The sequence below is a fragment of the Syngnathus leptorhynchus genome, chromosome 10 (genome assembly GCF_054491065.1).
Source record: "Syngnathus leptorhynchus isolate UIUO chromosome 10, UIUO_Slep, whole genome shotgun sequence".
NCBI classification, from domain to species: domain Eukaryota; kingdom Metazoa; phylum Chordata; class Actinopteri; order Syngnathiformes; family Syngnathidae; genus Syngnathus; species Syngnathus leptorhynchus.
In genome coordinates this window covers 2,544,234-2,564,022 of record NC_141204.1, presented here as the reverse complement: position 1 = coordinate 2,564,022, position 19,789 = coordinate 2,544,234, and the positions used below count along the sequence as shown (strand labels likewise).

Below are 19,789 nucleotides of genomic sequence, written 5' to 3'. Positions count from 1 at the left end.
GGTCGGATACACTGGGAAGAAGAAAAAAAATAGAATGCTTTCATGTCCTGATGTGATCTCTTCAAATGGGACCTGGAACCTGGGAGTGAAATATTGTTTAGCCATGTGTGTGCGTGTGTGTGTGTAAACCACACACACGCTTTTTCATCACAGGATGAGAGAAGTTGGTGTATGTGGGGGTGACCCAGAAACTGGTCTTGAGAGGTCTTGCTTGTTCACATCAAAAGAATACAAACCTTGATCATCGTCTCGATAAGAACTCTGGATGGGTCTTCACCGTTCACATTAAAGAGGCCTTTCAGCGTGTCACTTCCTCTGTCTCCTTCCGAGGAAGTAATCGTACTCGGAAAGTCTTCGATTTACCAGGGTCCCAACTGATAGTTAATGTAAAAAAAATAAAATCTGACATTACATATGTCCTCCTTGGCAGCAGTTGGCGCTATATTGTGATGGTTTCCAATCAAACAAACTGTGTTTACAGTTAGCTGTCCCAATTAAAATTTTGGTGTATCAAAAGCTAAAGAGGAATCGGTGTAAAAACTTCCCTAGGATAAAAAAAACCCGATTGCTTCCAAATTACGTTGTCGCAAATTTCATCTCCCGCAACTTTTCACTTTCATCTTGAGAGTATGTTCAAATAATCACATTGTCCTCGCACGTTCCAGGAAGTGAAAAATACAAACTATTCAGCTATTCAAAGGAATGTCCGCACCGAACCCTTCCAGTCGGTCCATCCAATTCCACAGTGGGCTTTATGTTGGATTGCTGGACGGGAGGCCCGAAAAGACACACGTGTGAGACGAAATGACATCTGGTGTGAATAAGACTGAAGAGGCTTGGCTATCATCTGAGCTCCCACGTTGCTTTAACCTCTTTTATGTCTCAAGTGCGGTGAACAGGGCAAAATCTATTAGCGGCCTTTTAGGATTACAATCCTCCTATCAAAGGTTTTGTTCAGATAATTTGCGGGAGCTTGTCCGACGACGGCCGAGCAGCCGCGTGAAAAGCTTTGTGTCTTGTGTACAAATGGACACTTGTTTATTTCATGGCACACTTTTCATCTATATGGAAATGAAATGATGCGCTCGCCGGCCTTGTTTGCTTGTTTGGGTCGTTCGTCAAGGACAATGGAAGGGAAATAAGAAACTTTTGTCGAGGCTCTCGTGACGAACAGGAATGGAGAGTCGTATCGAGAGTTGAAGTTTGGATTTGACGGAGCTTTCCCGTTTGTGCTCATGTCTACATTGAAGTTGAAGATTGATTGGCACGAACGTGAATGATGGCTTGTCTTCTGGCTCAAAGTCGGCTCGTATTGGCTCCGCCTACTCACTCGTGAACGTAAACGTATTCTTGTTTCCATCAAATTTCTTGTTGTGACCTCCTTGATGTGATGATTTCATTTCCGTGTTCATCTGGGCAGGTGCACACAGTCGGCGAAGAGATGGACTTTCGACTTCATCTCCACCGGTCCTCTTCCGGCCTCCAGCGAGCTGGACAAAGGACCCATTGTCCGTCGAACGGTGGAAGTCAAGGCGGGGAGAATTAGGAAAGGGGGCAGGAACAGAGCTCCCCAAATACAAGGTAACGAGGGAAAATCAATCCCGTCGGGAATTATCCTGACACTGGAGACAGTGTTCGGTTGACGGCAGATCAGTGGCTCTCCCTGGGGAGGGGGGGGGGGGCAGGATATTGGCCCAAAAATGTGTGCTACGGCGCTGTTACCAAATTTCCCCCTTAAAAAAAAAAAAAGATGCTGCGGTGGGTCTTGTTACCTGTTCAGATGTTTGAGTTTCAATGTCTGCTTGTCTATTTGGGCTGTAGTTATCTTACCACACCTAGCAAGGATGGCACTTTGCAGCTACCAACTCAGATTGCAATCTAATAGACTTGGACAACAACTCGGTTCGGTCGGCCCAATAAAATGTGCAGTGAACAGTGAACATCCGTTAATCGCGCGGAATACCAACTAGAAACGACTCTTTACCTCCCCTAAAACATTAGTCTGAACAGAAGAAATCCAAAACGCTAGCTTCATTCGCTAGCATTATCTACCGCATTTGAACGCGTCTTGTTTCCGATCCACCTTCCCACTTCGCCGCCGCGTTCCAAGCAAATGTCAGCGTCTGGGGCATCTTTTGAGCAAACGGCGACACACTTGCGTGGCATATTGATCCGTTGCCTTTGTTTGGCCCGGTGCTAATTAGTGTCGTCCATTAGCGAGGTTGCCCATTAAGAGTCAACGCTCGGCTTCTTTTCAACCAAAGCTCATTTGGCCCGGCTTTTTCTTCTTTCAAAGGCATAACAAGGCAACGGCGGAATATGTGCTAAAACGCCGGGGCGCATTAAGTGGGTGTTTAAATGTATTAATAAAAGCCTTGTAGATTTAATTAACACCCTAGATAGCTGGCGGCTTTGTTCCGGCGCTGCAAATGATCATCTTTAGCAAAGACCACAGCTATCACTTTGACTCTGCTGTTAAAAAGGTGCTTGGCAGTCACCATGCCTGGGCCTATTTTTTATTTTTTTTTGGGAATATTATTCACTTCTCTTTGTCCACTCTGGAACTGTACATTCTGGTTTTATGTATTGTGCTTTTTATTGGAAAGCAACGATGATGTCATGCCTTGATATTATATTTGCGTTGAGGACCTGAGACAACTCCGGCGATATAATACGAGAAACGACAGGGTGCCAGGGTAACCCTCTTCCCATCATTCGTGTCACGTTGACCCGGCTGACCATAGGGGGGGGTGGGGGGTGAGCGAGCAGACCCAAATAAAGTGCTCGCCCTGAGCCATTATGATTAACCATCAGCAGTTTTTGTGTAATCACCAGCGCGCAGTCCAACGCGGACGGACAGCGCTGCGGAGGGAAATCAATCACATTATATGAGTGTGGATGTGCTTTATTGACCTCTGTTGGTGTTGGCGCATTTCAGACTTGATTTGTATCTACTGGCGGCCGTTTAGAACAATGCGGCCAATTTGGGCAAACATGGAAAAACGGGGCCGGCTTTTTATCAAGCCCGGAGCTCATGCTTATGGATTGAGTGCTATTTAAAAAAAAAATAGCGAGCCTATTTAGATGCACTTCCTGCATATATTTTATGAAGTAGCCTCAAGCGCCAGCGGATGGAGCCGTGTCCTCGTTTTGGCCCGTCGCGTGATATTTTTTTTTTTATGTTGGGGCACCTTCAAACTAACGCAGAGATGAGTCGGGTTCTGTATTTTTTTTGTTTTTAAATCTGAATGATATAAAAAAAAGGGAGACCGTATATGACGACAGGAGTGCAAAATCACAAGCAGGCTGCCGTAAATAAGACTCGGCCATCTCATTATCCCGCCGAGCGATGGTCGCTTTATTCATCCGGAATGCATTGTATGTAAAGGTTAAGAGTAGTTACGACAAAAGTAATGTACTATTAAGATACCTTTTGGAGGGAAGCACCTTCTGATATATTTTTCTTGGCTGATGAAAGCAGAATTGGGTGGAATCAACCCCCCCCTCCCCTCCTATCTTCTTTATTCGCCCCCTTCAACAATTTATGCGGCAAGAGTAAAGAGCTCAGCGGTAGGCAGGCCGTAAACATTTTGTTATAGTCGAAAGCATCTCTTATTACTGGTTTTTCATTAGAAAAAGAATCCTTTTTTAAGCATTCAAAGCATTTGCTGGCTTGGGGGCGGGATGAAGACGCTTCACAATGTTCTCCCTCTCACCCTCTCTGTACCTGAACCCTTTCTCTTTTTGATGCTGTTAAGGGAGTAATTGAGTGCAGAAAATGGCTTGGCTTATTTAGACTGAGTCTGATCCTGAAATGATTAAAGCTAAAGGGCTTTGAGGTATTCAAGGAGAGAGAATGACTGAAGGGAACATGCTTAATGCTTTCCCCCATTTGGCAAGGAGCCGGGAAGGGTGGGCGCAGACAGACAGGTTGGTGTCGGGCGGGCGGGCGGGGGCGGCCGGCGAAGAATAGGCTCTCCCTCGCCGGCCTATTAAAAACGCGGGCGGGATTGTCAGCCACGGTAAAAAGACAGGAAATCACGGCAAGAAATGAAGCTTCTTTTGCCAATTACCGAATGCCGAGTGCACACCTAGGAGCTCTTTGTCCTCTCTAGCACCAGTTCTCCCGCTTTCCTTTTTTGCTGTTGCGTCTCCCCCCCCCCCTCCCTCCTCTCTCTCCTCCTTTCCCATACATTAGCGTCGAGGCCCGGAGAAGAGCCACCGTTTTCCTTTTCTTTTCTTTCGCTCCCGTCTTCCTTTAAAGTCTAGCCGGGCTCACTTCTGGGCCGCCTTTTGTGGTTCCTTTTCAGGTGTCAGGGTGGGGGGGGTGAGACCTCTCCACTCAACATTTATCTCTGCCTTTTGATTAGGCTTAGCCAAGAAGCGAGTGACATCCACACAAAGAAACGAGACGCCGAGCATCTTGCCGTCTGATTAAAACCCGCTTTAGTATCTCTTCACGCAGACAACGCCAAAGCTCTTTTTGTCTTATCAATAATTAAGTGCGGGCTCTGTCAGGTCATTGACTCGGGATGGATGGCTGTCATGGCGCCCCCTCTTACCAAAAGCCGCGACTCCTGGGACCCGTATAACACCTCGCAAACGGGCCTCTAAGCTTTAATTACTTCTCGGTTCAAACAATTGCAAAAGAGATGATGGACTTGGAGAAGGTTTTTTACAACGTGACATTTTTCCCGGGCTGGGGACGATTCTGGTTGACCCGTCAGCTTTTTGGCTAGCTGTGGATTTTGAGCAAATTGGGTTCCAAACTTGACAGCAGATGTAAGTTGTTGATTATTAACAAGACCCGAGCTGAGGTTCGAACCCGAGATCTCTCGGCCGCCGGCCAAACTTGCTAACCACTAGCTTGGGTGGTAATTGCCCTGTTAAAGAAGAAATAGCGGTTGATATTTTGAGCAGGCGGGCCTTCAATATCCATTGTGGCGTCGGTAGGTCGCCTGCTTGTTCCGGCTTTGCTCTTATCAAGACACATGAGGATATTATTATGTAAGATTACTCATTTCGGAGGGGTTTGACTCCGTCAAGAGAAGCCCCCCCCGCCCCCTCTTCCCGTTACCGATCCCTCACTCGTTCCCGGCCTCATCCGTCATCGGCACCAGCGGGCGGCTGCGGCGGACACTTTTTAAATGACCTCATGTTTTGCCACAAGCGCTGTTTTGACGCTAAGAAGATTTTCATTCCATTTTTTTGCCTTTCATATTTCATATTCCAGCTTTCCTGCGTGAGTATTTTTAATGGTTTGAGGGATTTTTGGCTTAATGTCAAACATCAAGAAGTTGCGTGCGTCTGTGCGTGTGTGTGTGGCCGGCAGCCATTTGCAAGGTTAATGTAGTAGAAAACAACATCCATCTCGCCCCTAAACACTTTCATTAGGTGCCTCTCTTGCAACGTTGTCAGCTGTGACGTACATCATATTATCGGCGAGTGACGCAATCAATAAAATCTCAATGTCGCACGCTGAGCGATGGCCTCGTGCGAGCGCGTGTGCGTGCGCGGTCCCATTCGTCCCCGCCGCGTGGTAATAAATGCCGCAGACGGCCGCAGGCCATGACCATTAATAATAATAATATTAATAAATGGTGTGATGAAGGTGTTTTTAGTCGACTTTGTTTGCTTCTGCTGACACGTTGAGCGAGTACTTGGCGGATTACACAAATATCCAACTGCATCACTTTTACACGTTAGAGCCTCGCACTCGGCTGGATTTACACCGCCAGCGTCGCAATTGACGTTTTATTTTTGAAATCTCAAGTGGTGCAATTTGTATTTGCGTCAAAAACACGTAAGATCAGATACCTTCAGATCGGGCCTTTTCAATGTGTGAAATCGGAATTTTTCCATATTTCAGATTTTACAATTCAATGTAAATGCAGAGATTAAAAATACCTCATTACTGTAAATGAAAGTTCCATCAATATTATATATTACGTATATCAAAATTATATTCCTTTTATTGATGATTTTTTTTTAGAATTACGACTTCCAGTGGTCCATAGAAATGTCACCAATGTCTTCAAAACCTTTAAATAGCACAGAATGGTGTAACTATAGTCAAATGTTTGTTGAAAAGAAAAATGTTTACAGTGAATGCGGCACTCAATCGGCATAATCGCAAATGCACGTTAAAGTCAATAAATGTCCGACTTTGGCGTTGCGCTACGTTTTATTTGCACAGAAGGCTATCTTTAGGACCTCTTGATCATCGGCGTGACCCTGTAAATACGCGGTGCATCTCGCAAATAAGAGGGTGCGCTTACGCCGACTTCAAAAAGCAAAGGCGGGTGGGACCTGATCATTTCCAAATGGAGTGGCGCTGGTCCATAAAAGCCAGCCTTGTTCTCAGCACACCTCCTCTTTGCTCCACAACAGCCAGTTAGGCTAATAGCTGGTGGGAGAAAGGGGGCGAGGCAGCGCGAGGAGGAGGAAAAAAAAAAAAAAAAACCCGGGTAATTACTGGTAATCACTCGTCGGGGAAGAGCTGATCATCACTACAGTATAACAGCTTGTACTGTTCCCTGTCGGAAAACAGTGAGGGAGAGGGGGGAGGAACCGGATGTGGTACTTTCAGCAGGTAACAACCGCGAAATTAGTCGGTAACCTTAAACCCCCTTCGCAATCACGGAGAAAACGCTCCTCCCGGCCGCCTCTGCTCACTGCCGCCGAGTTATACGAATCTCAATATCGGGCTCGCCGAGGACCGCGGGTCCTTTATTATACGGCAATCTTGTCGATTCGGATTGGACGTGAAGTAGCCGCGGTTCAACAAGGAGACGGGGGTGATGTAAACAGGAACGTGGGAGGGGACGCCCGCCGAGCCCCCTCGCGTTTGATTTGAAGCCGCCGCATGTAAACGTGGCGTCACGATTGCCTCATTATCGAGCACGTAAATAATTTGCTATCAAGTATCAACATGCACTCGTTGGCTCCCTCAAATGGGCCGGGACCGAGTCAGAGGAAGGCCGATCGATCCGGAGAGCGACGTCTCCTGGAGTATCGGTGTGGCTAGACGGTGGCCTCCACACTTGGAAGGAAGGGGAGAGAATGAGTGGGGGAGGGGGGAGTGTCGGGGACAGTCTTTAGTGCGGATCAATCGGGAGCACTTGGGCCACTTGTACCTGTTTGTAACTGATAAGACTTGTCACTTGAGAGAACTGCTAATGATTCGCTGGAATCAACACCGCATGGCAGTGGAAGTCTTTACACGATGGCGATTGAGTCGCCTCCTTTGAATAACTCATCATGTTGGGTCTTAATTGGTGGAAACAAAGTGGTGGCTTGGAATATAGAAATATCTCAAACATGTTGGGGCGGACTCAGACTTAAAGACAGTATCGCCGAAACAACAAACTGATGAATAACTAGTTTTTAAAATATGAGCGTAGTAAAAAAAATGTGTAAAATTTTAAATAGATGAATGGTCATCAAAATCTAATTACAACATAACTATCTGGCCCCCGGGCCTTGAGTCTGACACCCACGGTTTAGAGTGTTTATTTTTTTTTAAACAAGCGATCCAGAGAATCAACTATTTGTATCCAGGCTAAAAAATTGTCGTTCAATACGAGGTCTCCTTTAAGCATTGGAGGTATATCCCTCGCAAGACAGCGCTCTTTGTTACGTTACCTCAGAGCAAACCTGCGCTCGACCGCCCCTCTACCAAAAGACGGAGAAAGGAGGAGTAGCGGAGAGGAAAAAGGAGTTTGTTCTTCCTGCAATTAGCATTCACGGTTAGCTAAGCAGAACTAATGCAGTGAATCTTTGAGTGTCGCCTTACTTGTGCTCGTAGCTGCGGGCCAGATTAAACTGTAGCGAGATGACAACCTCACCCCCCCCAATCCCCCGCCCGCCTTGTGTATCAATTACAAGCCTTTTATTAAGAGCTGTGTTATTGGTAATTCCCTTTCAATGGCCGTGGCCAAAGGTACGCCTATCTTCTAAACAAGATGGCGCTGTTAGGGCGTGGGTCATGTGCCACTGATACTGTACTTTAGCAAACAAACGGAGCCGCCATTGTCGCTCAGTCGTCACAACTCCCGGCGGCGACCCGGTTTTAAGTGAGCAGCTTCACGTTAAAGTAGCGTGCTCAATGCTAGCATATGTGTGTGTATATTTCATGACCCTCTTCAAATCATCCTTCGTGTGTACATTCTTTGCTTTAGCGCTTTGTTTACTTTGCGGGTCAAAGCAAATAAGCTCCTGACTTCCTTTCAATCCCGCATACGAGCTCACCGTGTCACCATAATGGGATGACATTCCGATGATCTCATGAGTCTTAAGTGACATAACGCGGCCATTCTCACCACACGCACAGGTGCTAAAGTGTCAGCTAAACAATTAGACGCTTTCAGCTATTGTGCGATCATTGAGAAGTTGCCAAGTCTTGATTCTGTACATCGCAGTATCTTTGGGAACGTTTGAAAAGACAGTTTGTAGGTGTTACTGCTATGTTAAATTAGCAGTTGTTTTGATGGTCATCATTACCGTAACATCTATGCTAAGTTAGCAAACATGAATTGGTTGTTGCTTTAGCAAGAGTGAGAACGAGCGCTAAGGAATACTTAGTTTTAATTTTCAGTCGTTATATTTTGACGCATTTTAAATGTGTTTCAAGCTTGTAGGAGAGCTAAAGCTAGCTCTGAAAAAAAGTCTTTCTGGATCACTGGATTAGTCTTTATACTAATAACTGTTCATGGTATTCTATTATGTTAATTGTAGGTTAATTGAACGTTCTGCCATCAACTGGACGATCATTTTGTTTTGCCCCTCATCCAACATAGCCACCATAGCTAAATGGACAAAGCTTTGTTATTGGTAGTAAATAAATGCCATTCATATACTATTTGTGGAGCCTCAAGTGTTCCATTGAGAGTACACCAAGCAGGAGCAACAAGACGATAAAAGAAATGAACATCAAGAAAAATTCAATCCAGCACGAACCCTGATAGTGATACTAATCTGGGAGGTCGGAGGTGGGGGCAAGGTCAAAGAGCCCGTTAGATACCAAAGGCTGCTTTTGCCCGCAGGTGCTGACCAGGATCTGATCCCTCGCGGAGGTTCTGACCCGCACGGCAAACGAAAGGCAGCCGGCACAATGGCGGCCATTTGCCGTTATCAGTCTTCTATGGCGGACTTGTGTAGGGCAGTTACGAGGCCTTGGGCGATGTGGCTATCGTATGGCCACTGTATCATGTCTTTAGCTCGCAGTGGAGGATTTATTGTAATTAGAAGATTCCTTCACAAAAGCCAAAGGGATCAGCGTTTCTTCAGTGACCCGCTCCCGGTGGGCTCTCCCGTGGGGGACACCCTTTGATCTAAACCTTCCCGCCCTCGGGGGTTAAGCTGCGCCTTTGCAAATGAGTTTGACATGACGGGCCACTTCCTAATTGGGCAATTGGCCTACTGGTCTTTCTGCTTGAACAAGTGCACGTTTTCCTTCTGGGTCTGAGTCCATTGCCAAAGCAGCTTGTGTGATCCTGACTGGCCGGATGAATGGATGGCTCATTTTAGGGGTTCTGGTTCTGGCAGTTTTAATGGACACTGTTACTTTGTAAATGTGTCATCTCTGTATTCCTTGGGGAGTCTCCCGTGTTCTCTCGTCATCATGCTGAAGGCTACTGCAGCTTTTAATCCATCAGAGACTAGATCAGAACGGAGGCCTGGCGGTGTCGAGTCCCACCCTGCAGCATGCTGTTTGTAAGACACTGAACCTACCCACCACCACCCCAGCCGCCTCCCAAACCTCCCCGCAACCTCTCCCACCTCCACCACCATCTTTCTCCCAATCAGATTAGTTAGTCTAATAGCGAGAGCAAGGCTTGATGCAAGTGAGGCCCTGCAGGCTACACGAGAGCAGGTGGCCGTGCCCTCAAATGGCTTCTCTGGGCCTGCTGTGCACAAACAGTACCTTCTCTTGTTTTTATGAGGGTGTCACAGATTAAAGGCATTTCAGTGCAAATCAACGAGGAAACGTGATTTGACTAACGCTAACGGATACCATTTTCTCGGAGTGTACGATGTCTTAACCTGCGGATGGTTACTGAGATGGATTACCTGCTAACCTTTCCTGATGACCTCCTCAGGTTGGTCCACCTGCACTTCCTTGGGAATCCCCTTCCCTCCAAAAAAAAAACCGGAACCCCCTTGCCTATTGCCTGACCACCCGCCTCACGCCAAGACGGATTACGAAGGGACTCCAAATGAGTCCGGTCAGGGAATCCTCGGCCTCTGGCGCGGCTAATTACTTTCTAATGTGACGACGACTCTTTTTGAAGAGACGCTTTCTCGCTGGGCCAAATCCCTCTAAAAGCATCTGGGCAGGCCGGAGGGGCGGCTCGGGTTACTCCCGTGCCTGCCGTGATGCATAATCGGTGGGACGCCCGGGCTCCAGAGGACACCGTCCCTTCTCGGCCCGCCCAGAGAGGCTGTTGCAGAGCCTCGCAGCGACTGTGACGGAGGCTGCACCTGAAACCCGACACTCAACTAATGGTTACAAATGTGTTTGCAGAGGTCTCCCACATGAACCCGCACACCACGGTGCTGCACAGTCATCATCAGCTGTCCCTCGATGTCGTTGCTAAAATAGAAACATATTTAATAAGTTCTAAATCAACATGGAGAGATTAAATTTAGGAATGATTTAGTTTTTGCTTCAGGGCCGCCTTCAACAGTTTTTAGGTGTCATTTACTTTACAGCCATCACAGTGAAGAAAGGGAGCAAACTCCCAAACCAAAACCTCCAGCCCATGTGAGGTTAATATGCTAACCACTCGCTACAACACTCAGCTCCCATTTAGTGTATCCATGTCTTTGAAATGATAGCTGAATTGCAAACGTGACCATAATCAGGGTATTGCCTTTAGGAAAATGCAGGTGTCTTGAGCCTTTGATGGACACTTCACAAGGATTTGCTGCGACCTCTCGAAAGCCAGCGGATTCCCTTCCAGCGGAGTGATCCCTGATTAGCTGTCAGGTAATAGCGGGCCGCCCTCATTGTGCTTCACTGCAGGCCATGTGGTCAACAGCCAGCAGTCTCCCAGGCTGAAGTGACGGATCACGACACCCCGTGCAGCTGAATGAGACCACTTGGTCCTCACAAAGAGACCACACCTCATTGGATTGAAAGGGGACTCCCTTTTAAATCCCATCAAAAACTGATGTTTTTTTGTTAGTCGGTCAGTCGGTCGGTTGGTTTGTTGTTCTGCTGGTCGATGGACAGGTGAGTTGGTTGGGCCGATTGTTTTTGGATGGTGGGTCAGTTAATTGGTTTGTAGGTCAGTTGTTTGGTAGGTTTCTTTCTCTGTTTGCCCTCACGGTATTCCATACCTTTCTTTTCCATGTGGTTCCAGTATGAAGACTTTGCAGCTGAGGGATCTTGTTTGAAGGTCACGTCAGCAGCAAGGTGTAAACGTTAGACCTTTTTGCGGTCGGGGTAAATGTACAAGGCAGCCCCGCGGGAGCACTCCTTCCCTCTCTTTAATCGCTGTGTAACAGGCCCTTGTAGAGCCAAGCTGTCTGCGACACATCAGCACTTAGAAATAAAACCCTCCCTCAGCCAAGTCTGTCACGGCTGCGGTTGAACAACAGACAGACAAACACGAGACAACCGCCATGGAAAATACACCCAGGGATAAATCCTAGATCCAAACCAACATTTGCTGTCAATCAAAACGACGGCCTGTTATGTGATCATGGAACAAGCGCTAAAAGAAGCTAACCGCTGTAACCCCAAACGTAACGTTAGGACAACATGGAATTTTTCAAACCTACCAACCGTAAAAAAGTTACTTGGCTAACGAAGACTTTCGTAGTAAAAAAAAAATGGCGAGTTTTAGAATAAAGTTTCCATTGTATTCCACTGACACGTATTTGATACTGTTTGATTTGAATCAATGTTCTGGTCCAAAACACAGGCCCTTAAAGGCGATTGCAATGCATTAAGCCAGCCAACTCGCAAGACCTGCTTGCTCCCTAAATGAATTTGAAGGGGGCCGGCGGCTAACAAGGTTTTGGGTGGACCGGGGGGGGGGCCTTGTCATCCCAGCTCCTCTATTTATGGATTATTGTTTAAAAAGTCAATTCTTCACCATTCTGTTTTATATCAGCTGGAAATTAAGGAGCTGAAGGGAAATTGTGTTTGCTTCTGTACAACATGAATGGGCAGCTCGCAGGCGCGTGCGAGGGAGAAAATGCGGTTATGTCATTGCTCTTGGCAAACTATTAGATACAGTAATACTCTCATTTTGTCTCTCACTGGTCACCTATTCATGATTTTTGGGGCTGGTCTCCAGATGCTTTTAAGGCCTCGTCTAAACGGGAATTCGTGGCAAAGTACGTTAAGCTAATGTTAGCCTGAGTTGTTTTAGCTGAACGTGCATGAACGCATCTTTTTCAAAATCAAGAAGCATTATTTGCCCAATTTGTACATGTTGCTGCTTTGCGTGTGTTTAAAGTTTTCAAGTTACCATAACATCGAAGCTAATTTCCATAAGCCCGTCTATGGCATTTGGCATTTTTGGCTAGCATTAAGCTAACAGACCAGCGACAAAATGACCTAGTTTGGTGTTGAACTATATAATGGTTCATTTTCTTTGGTTTTATGTGTCTGGCAGAGCTCGAAGCTTGGCCACATTTGTAAACTGAGGGAGCATGAGAATACTTTCAAAATGCATTTGTTTGTTTTAATGGCAGTTGTTATGGGTTTAATGGATAGATGGATTTGCACCTGTCATATAGGCAATTATTTACGGACAAATGGAGTGCTATTCCTCAGTGAACAATGAAATAATAATACACACAGAAAAAGCTGTAACTCTCCACTTTGCTGGGAGAAAAGTGTCCTATTTGAGACGTTCCGAGAAGAATATCAACACTTTTAAGATTTTCCCGCACTCGGCGCTCACAAGCAAAGCGTTCCCGTCACCTTGTTATACCCTCCGAGAACAATATTGAACCAGAAATGTGAATCTGCACTTTAATGGGAAAAATGCACGCGGGGGCCTCATTGTTAAAGTAGTGAGCAATTCTTGAACAGACCATTTTTAAAGTGGCTCTCGCCCGTCCAATATGCATCTGACTATTTAGAGGCGATGCTAGCTGAAGAGAAGCGAGAGCTATTACTGGCCAGATAAGTCCATTAGCATTACCTTTGACACAATAATGGAAGTGAGCAACAATTTTGGGCTCTCCATTTTGTATTTCTAAGGATAATAGAGGGATTATCTGGAAGGCCTTCTGCCGCCGCACTCAAGAGCGAGACCACGCTGAGGACAGAGAGCCCCGGCAACAGTTGTTTTTGCACGACTCGCTCTCGCCAAGACCCTCTCGCAAGATAAAGCATGTCATTATTCTATTAAAGACCTCCAATTTTTGTAATGGCCGTGGCAGCGGTCGGCAGAAGTGCACGCGCCTTCTTCAATATCCTGGACATTATTTGCTCGTTTAGTTAAATGATCTTTCTAATTACTCCTAATGAGGCTGTCTCCCTCGGTTCTGATGTGGCCACGTCTTAATGCGGCGTGGCATTTTCTTTTTTTTTTTTCTTTTCTTTCTTTTCACGGGAGGGGGATAATGACCTCTCAGGAGGCTCGGTCGTGTGCTGCACACGTGGCAAATTGCCTTGTTTCCTGCCATCTTGTCTTCCTGCAAATTGCTAAATTGAGTTTCGGGGAGCCGGAGCTTCAGAACGCTTAAGTTTGCTTTCTCGGCTCCTTCGAAAAGATTGGCTCAGCTCTGCTCTTGCTTATTTTAGAGAGTGCGTGCTTATATCCTGGTGTACACTCACTTTGGAATGACACATTGGGCCACGATTTGTCGTCTTTTGCTAACCTAACGTATGCTACCGACTAATAGATTTAATTTATTCTGTGACCATCTCAAATCAGCTTTTTCAATCGAAGCGAATGGAAATACCTTCAATCCGTTCAAACTGTTTACCTGGGGTGCCTACCTCGGCCACCAGGGGGCAGTGTAATACAGATATACAACACTTTACGGGAGGCTCAGCTCCTTTCTCAGCTTCTCAGTACTGCAATAATATGAATCGTTCTTAGCAGAGGATAAAGAATATGTTTCCCATTGTAACCAACCTCAGCTAAACTACGTTAGCATTAAGCTAAACTTGTTTTTAATACCAATGAGTAATTCTATTTTAACAGTAATTTAACTAACTCTACTTACGTTCCCAGAACATTATACAAGTGTTGTTAATAATTTTGCAATGATGAATACTGGATTTATTTAATGAGTATAATGGTCTTTTAGCTCCAGTCCTAATGAGGACAAAGGCTGTAGCAAATGGATGTTGTTAAATTACGCAGGTGTGCCTAATGTTTTGTCCATAGCGAGGCCACCCGCCCGCACCGCCCGCCCAGGCTTTCTGTCTTCCTCCCACACTTCCCATTACTCCCATCATAAATTACATGCCCGCGTGACTTACGCTTGAATGTAAAAAGGCACGACGCAACATCTCGACAAATCTTCATCGGCACGCCACGTCCGGCTGTCTCTTTGCACTTTCAACCACTTCAAATCATTTTCATGGCACCCGCTATTAAAAAGTGGCACCTCCACCTATTCATCTTTTTAGAATGGTGAGTGGGGGGGGGGGGCAGCTTTGCATTCCGTCGTCGCATCTCTACACACGTGCGTGTGGCCGTAAATCAAGCGGGTCATGCAGATTTTGTCCCGTCACGGCTGATGACATAACGACCACTTTGGAAGCTCGTAAACAGCTTCATTCAAGCAAACCTACGCCGCTCCTTTCCATAATCTCCCGTCCTCTCTGTCACAAATTCATCTCCTCTCATCTTGTCAGCCATTGGCCGTAAATCACCGTGCATTCTTGCCATTTCATCTCAAGGCGTTTGCCGTTTCCCCAATTGGGTCAGGTGTAATCTGCAAACCCACTGGAGCTCGGCTGTTGTCCCGAACGGGCGACGTGTGGAATTTAGCCGTTAGCTCGTGCACATGCAGAACTCTTTGTGTGTGTTTTCTCTATGTAGTGATGTGACACCCAAGAAAAGCGACTTTTATCACTCGCCATCAACCACCAGGCAGTTGCGTTACAATCGTAAAATCCACTCAAGTTGGCAGCGGGTGCAGGGCCTTAAAAAGGAATGTCAACTTTTAAGGTATACCGTGGCTAGTAAACTTCATTTCTGCAACGCGTCGCGAGGTTCTGGATTTGAATCTCGGCTACCTGCGCATTCTTTTACTATTTGTTGTCAAAAATGATCTTGCTGCTTCTGTCTGGTGACTCTGGTCAGCTGACATTAAAATTAAAACAAATGCACCCAGTTTGGACTGAAATAGAAAATTTTATTGAATGAGGTTATTCCCGGCGTGCTAAATGACAATAAAATCAATTACATTTGTGTTCCTTAAATGGAAGAATTGTGTTTTTAATCATTAAAAACAATATAATGATAAGGAATTAAATAAACCTTTTTTTTGTGTGATATGAAAACTAAAGTGGAGGGTCCAATTGAAATAAAAGGTAGAAAATGAGTAGAATTAATAATACACATGGTGTATTTCATAAATGTAAGGAAGCTTGGTTACTTTCTCATGAGATTTACTGCATATGAATGCCTCATACAATCGATAAACAGGCGTGCGGGGGTGTCCAAACTGCGGCCCGGGGGCGTTTGCATCCATCCATTCATTCAGCCAGGCCTTAAACAGAAAGCTGTCATGTAACAATTTGTTTTTTAATATAGAAACAATCTGGTGCTAGCTTGGCTTTAACGTCTTTAATAAATTAATATCGGAGTGGCCCCTTCGAGAAAGAAGTTTGGACACCCGCGCGGGGCTATCGGAATCAGTAGTCGACCTTATTGTACAGGTTGTATAAAGGCAGAGCGGGCAGGTTGCTCCCGGGGTAGTAGAGTGGCGTGGGGAAGGCGATGGAGCGCGGCACCGGAACGCGCAGCAACGAGTTCTCCCGGAAAACCAGCGGCATGCCCACCAAAGTCTGCGCCGAAGCGTGAGCCATGTTGGCTGCCTCCAGCTCGGCCGAGAGCTGCCGCTTCCATTTGTTCCTGCGGTTCTGAAACCACGTCTTGACCTGCGTCTCGGTCAGCTGCAAGCTGGACGCCAGGCAGGCGCGCTCCGAGCTGCTCAGGTAGCGCTTCATGTCGAAAGTGGACTCCAACTGGTAGACCTGGCTGCGGGAGAACACCGTGCGTGTCTTCTTCTTGGCCGAGGAGCCCTGCGGGTGCTTGTCGGCCGAGTCCGACTGACGCTCCTCCGACAGGGGGGACAGCAAGGCTCGCTCTTGCTCCTCCTCCTTGTTGTAGTCGCGCAGGAGGGGCGGCCGCCTCGACAGTCCCTCGTTGGCGGACAGGAGGCCCTTGGTGGGACCTGCGGGACCACCAAGGGCACACTAGAGTTAATACACAAGGAACACTGCAAAAACAATGTTTGAAGTAATCTATTCTCTGGACTGGTGTCACTAAAGATATAGTTCAAACCCAAACTACAGGTTTTCCCCTTCAGTGTTGGCCAAATGATCAACCAGCACATCTACAAATACATCCTGAAGCATCTGACAGTTCCTGGCCAATAAAAAACGTCACTATGCTTCACTATAGCTCCATGGGGTTTGAAATATATCTTTAGTGACACCAGTCCGGGAACTTTTCTGATACTTCGCCCAAAAAAAGCAAAATATATTATTCTACACACAACAACAAAACTATAGTCGTAAGTATAAAATGAAGGTGAGGTTGAAACTGCCTTTTTGCTTCGACATCTATAATACAGAAAATAAAATAATCGTTCCTCGTTCAAACTCTTCAGCTCGTTCGGAATATCTTGGAGTAGCTTCTACAGTCCATATCTTTTGCAGGAAAATTCTGAAATTGATGAGATATTTCACCAATTTTCCTTCTGCTTCTACTCATGATTGACCCAAAGCGTTTAAACCCGTTTTCAACACCGGAGGACTTACAAAAATGCGTCATATAGTAAGAGACCACTCAAAATTATTATTTATGCATTATTTATTATTTATTACTAATCATACCTATTCAAAGAATTCAAAATTTACTACCGAGTGAAATGATCCCAAGTCTTGTGCTCTATTTATTCCACAGCATTTCTATTCAGCTTTTCACAATAAAATATATGATCATTTCATCAAAATCCCTCGAGTTCATGTTCTCTTTTTTATTCTTTACTCCTGATGAATATTTTCTAAAGCTCTATTGAAGGAAAACAATTTACAGATAATGTGTAATTTAAAAAAATATATATTAAAGCAATCTAATGGCACTATAGAATTCCTGATCTTGGTATCCACTAAAGAGGCAGCTGTAAACTAATCTCTTCTAATAAAGTGCTTTCCACAATTTGACTTTATCACCTTTAGCTTTTCATTTTGGACCACCTACAATATAAAAAGACAGTCAGCAGACCAGAGTGACTTAGCAGGGCAATAAAATAACAGCAAATCCACCAAAGCATGGTGGATGGTGCCTGACCAGTGACGCCATTGGCTTCACGTGTGCACTAAATCCACGGAATTCTTTTTTTTTTAAAGCAACATTGCTCGTGGCGCGACCTGCAAGACCACCAAGCGTTATCAACGCGCCTTTTACGCACGAGCGTCATTAACGTCATTTTATGCGCGCGCGTAATTGCTTTAACTTGCAGGGAGTGAGTGGAGTGCAGTGCTCTCGTGCGCTAAATCGAATGTGACTTCTCACCCCCCCCCTTTTTTTTTTAAATCAACAATTCTCAACTTGTCTGTATTAATCTGCCCTCTCACACGCGCGCGCGCACACACACTCACACGCAGCCTCTGAGCGCCATTTAACGCCCAATTGACGACGCACGCAGCAAACACGTCCCATCAATTAGCCGCCTCAATTACATTTGAAATAAGAGCGAGCGAGTGCAGCTCGTTATTTTCAGCGCCACTGTGATGAGGCCGTGGATGAAACCTTGCGGGGCTTCACAAGTGTCACCCCGTGAAATTCAATTAGAGCCCAATGTAATTAAAAGCCTGACTTGTTTTACTTGGATTTAATTATATAAATGCAAGGAAAAGAAGAGGCACGTTAACAAAACAAATTAAATCAACCTCATAATAATAACCACAGTGCCAGACAATAAAAAAAAAAAACAAGAGAAATCAGTAGCAACGATTCCGAGATATTTCTGATGCTTTGGTTGCCTAATAGCTTCATATGGGGAGAGGGGATGTCTGAAATGACATTAACACGTTACATTTAATTGTCAAGGCATATTTATCAGTTAGTGTCCTCGTGCAGCTATAGTAAAGTAACCAAAATATAAATATAGCAACTCTCAGTGAAGTCTATAATTTGCAAAAAAATATATATAATTAAATTAATAATACCAAAACTGAGCGTTATCTTTGTTCTGGTAATATTTCTGTGTTAGATCCGATTATATTATTATGTGCCATCGTGCAAACCCCGAATTAATATGATCAAAACTGAGTATTGTATTTTACACTAGTGTCACTTGGTAGATAAATAAATTGACCGAAATACCAGAATTAAATGAATCATCCTTAATAATGAAACGCTACAAAATAAATAGCAATGTCACCGTGCAGCTAAATAAAATGACCGACTTGCTTGAATTAATTTCCTGTAGTTATTAAATATAAATGAATTAATAGCAGTACAGCAAATATGCAAATGAACATTTTCTGATACAGCTCTCTTATTGTGTCTCGTTGGATTGTGCAGGTGTCCTCACCGCGCAGCTAAATAAAGTGACCACCAAAAATGTATATTTAATAATATAAAGAATTTATAGCATGGAAACCGAATATTTTTATCTTTAAAATGCTAATTTGAGGCGCACCTCTGGTGTTAGATTTTCATTGGATCGTTTGGCTGTGCCTAATCAAGTGGCAGCTCAGTCTGGTCAGCAAAATATTAGAAACAGGTGGCGCGCGCAGCCACAATAATCGTTCAATTTTTACAAAATATTTCAAATTTCGAACGTGTATATTCACCTAAGCAGGAGAGCGCGTTACGTTGCCGGTTTTGTCCGCACGCGTGTCCGTGGGGCGGCTCGGTGCAGAAGCAATCCGCCGAGTCCTCCCCGCCGCTGCACTCCTCCTCGGAGGACACGGACAGTGTCCTCCTCCGCGCTGCCACTAGTCCCTTGGCGAGCTCCTTGGCTCCGGAGCGCGATTGCGGCGGCGGGTGCGTGGCCGGGGTTGGGGGCTCCTCGGACGGCGGCGTGCCAAGAATGGAGCGGATGGTGAAGCTGGAAACGGGCCCCGTCGAGCCCTTGCTCCCGCTGTCTTCTGCGCTACTCATGGTCGCCTCATAACACTTAGCGACTCGGGGCTCTCTTGTCTCGCCTTATTCCGTTATAATGACGACAACAAGAAGAAAAGAGAGGAGCGGTGGGGAAAAAGAAATAAAACAAAAAACACGCGCACACAGGACGTCTTTTGTCCGCTTTAAGGGCGCGGGGGGCTTTTACATTGAAGTGGAGTTGGAGATGTTTTTTTGTCCGTGCGCCGCGCCGTTGAGGAACGTGAGTGCTTTGGCAGGTCCTCCTCCTCCTCCTCCTCCTCCTGCTCCTCCTCGGAGGCGCCGAGGCTGGCGTGGAGCTCATTTGCATGAAGGTAAGCTCCTCCTGGGCCAATCCCGCCAGCCATTACCGGCCCGCACATTTTAAAACAGAGAGAGAGGAAACAATGCTTCCACTTTTTGCCCGAACGAACATGTGACACCACTCACTCTTGAATGGATTGCATTTCGTTTCTGGTGCCCCCCCT

At 45.7% G+C, this 19,789-nt stretch overlaps 1 protein-coding gene and 1 long non-coding RNA gene across 2 annotated transcripts in view; one reads left to right on the top strand and one right to left on the bottom strand.

The window, feature by feature from the left end:
• Positions 1–1,639, top strand: part of LOC147049906 (uncharacterized) — a 40,325-nt gene extending 38,686 nt beyond the window's left edge. The window contains exon 4 of the long non-coding RNA XR_015067464.1: positions 1,421–1,639. This is a non-coding gene — a long non-coding RNA (uncharacterized LOC147049906). The remainder of the gene's footprint in view (positions 1–1,420) is intronic.
• Positions 1,640–15,838: 14,199 nt separating this feature from the next.
• On the bottom strand, positions 15,839–19,322 carry hmx2 (H6 family homeobox 2). Its single transcript, XM_085922537.1, has 2 exons — positions 19,013–19,322; positions 15,839–16,380 (listed from the first exon to the last, which is right to left on the bottom strand). Exons 1-2 carry the CDS (start codon positions 19,320–19,322, stop codon positions 15,839–15,841), a joined length of 852 nt encoding a protein of 283 aa, XP_085778663.1.
• Positions 19,323–19,789: the final 467 nt, after the last annotated feature.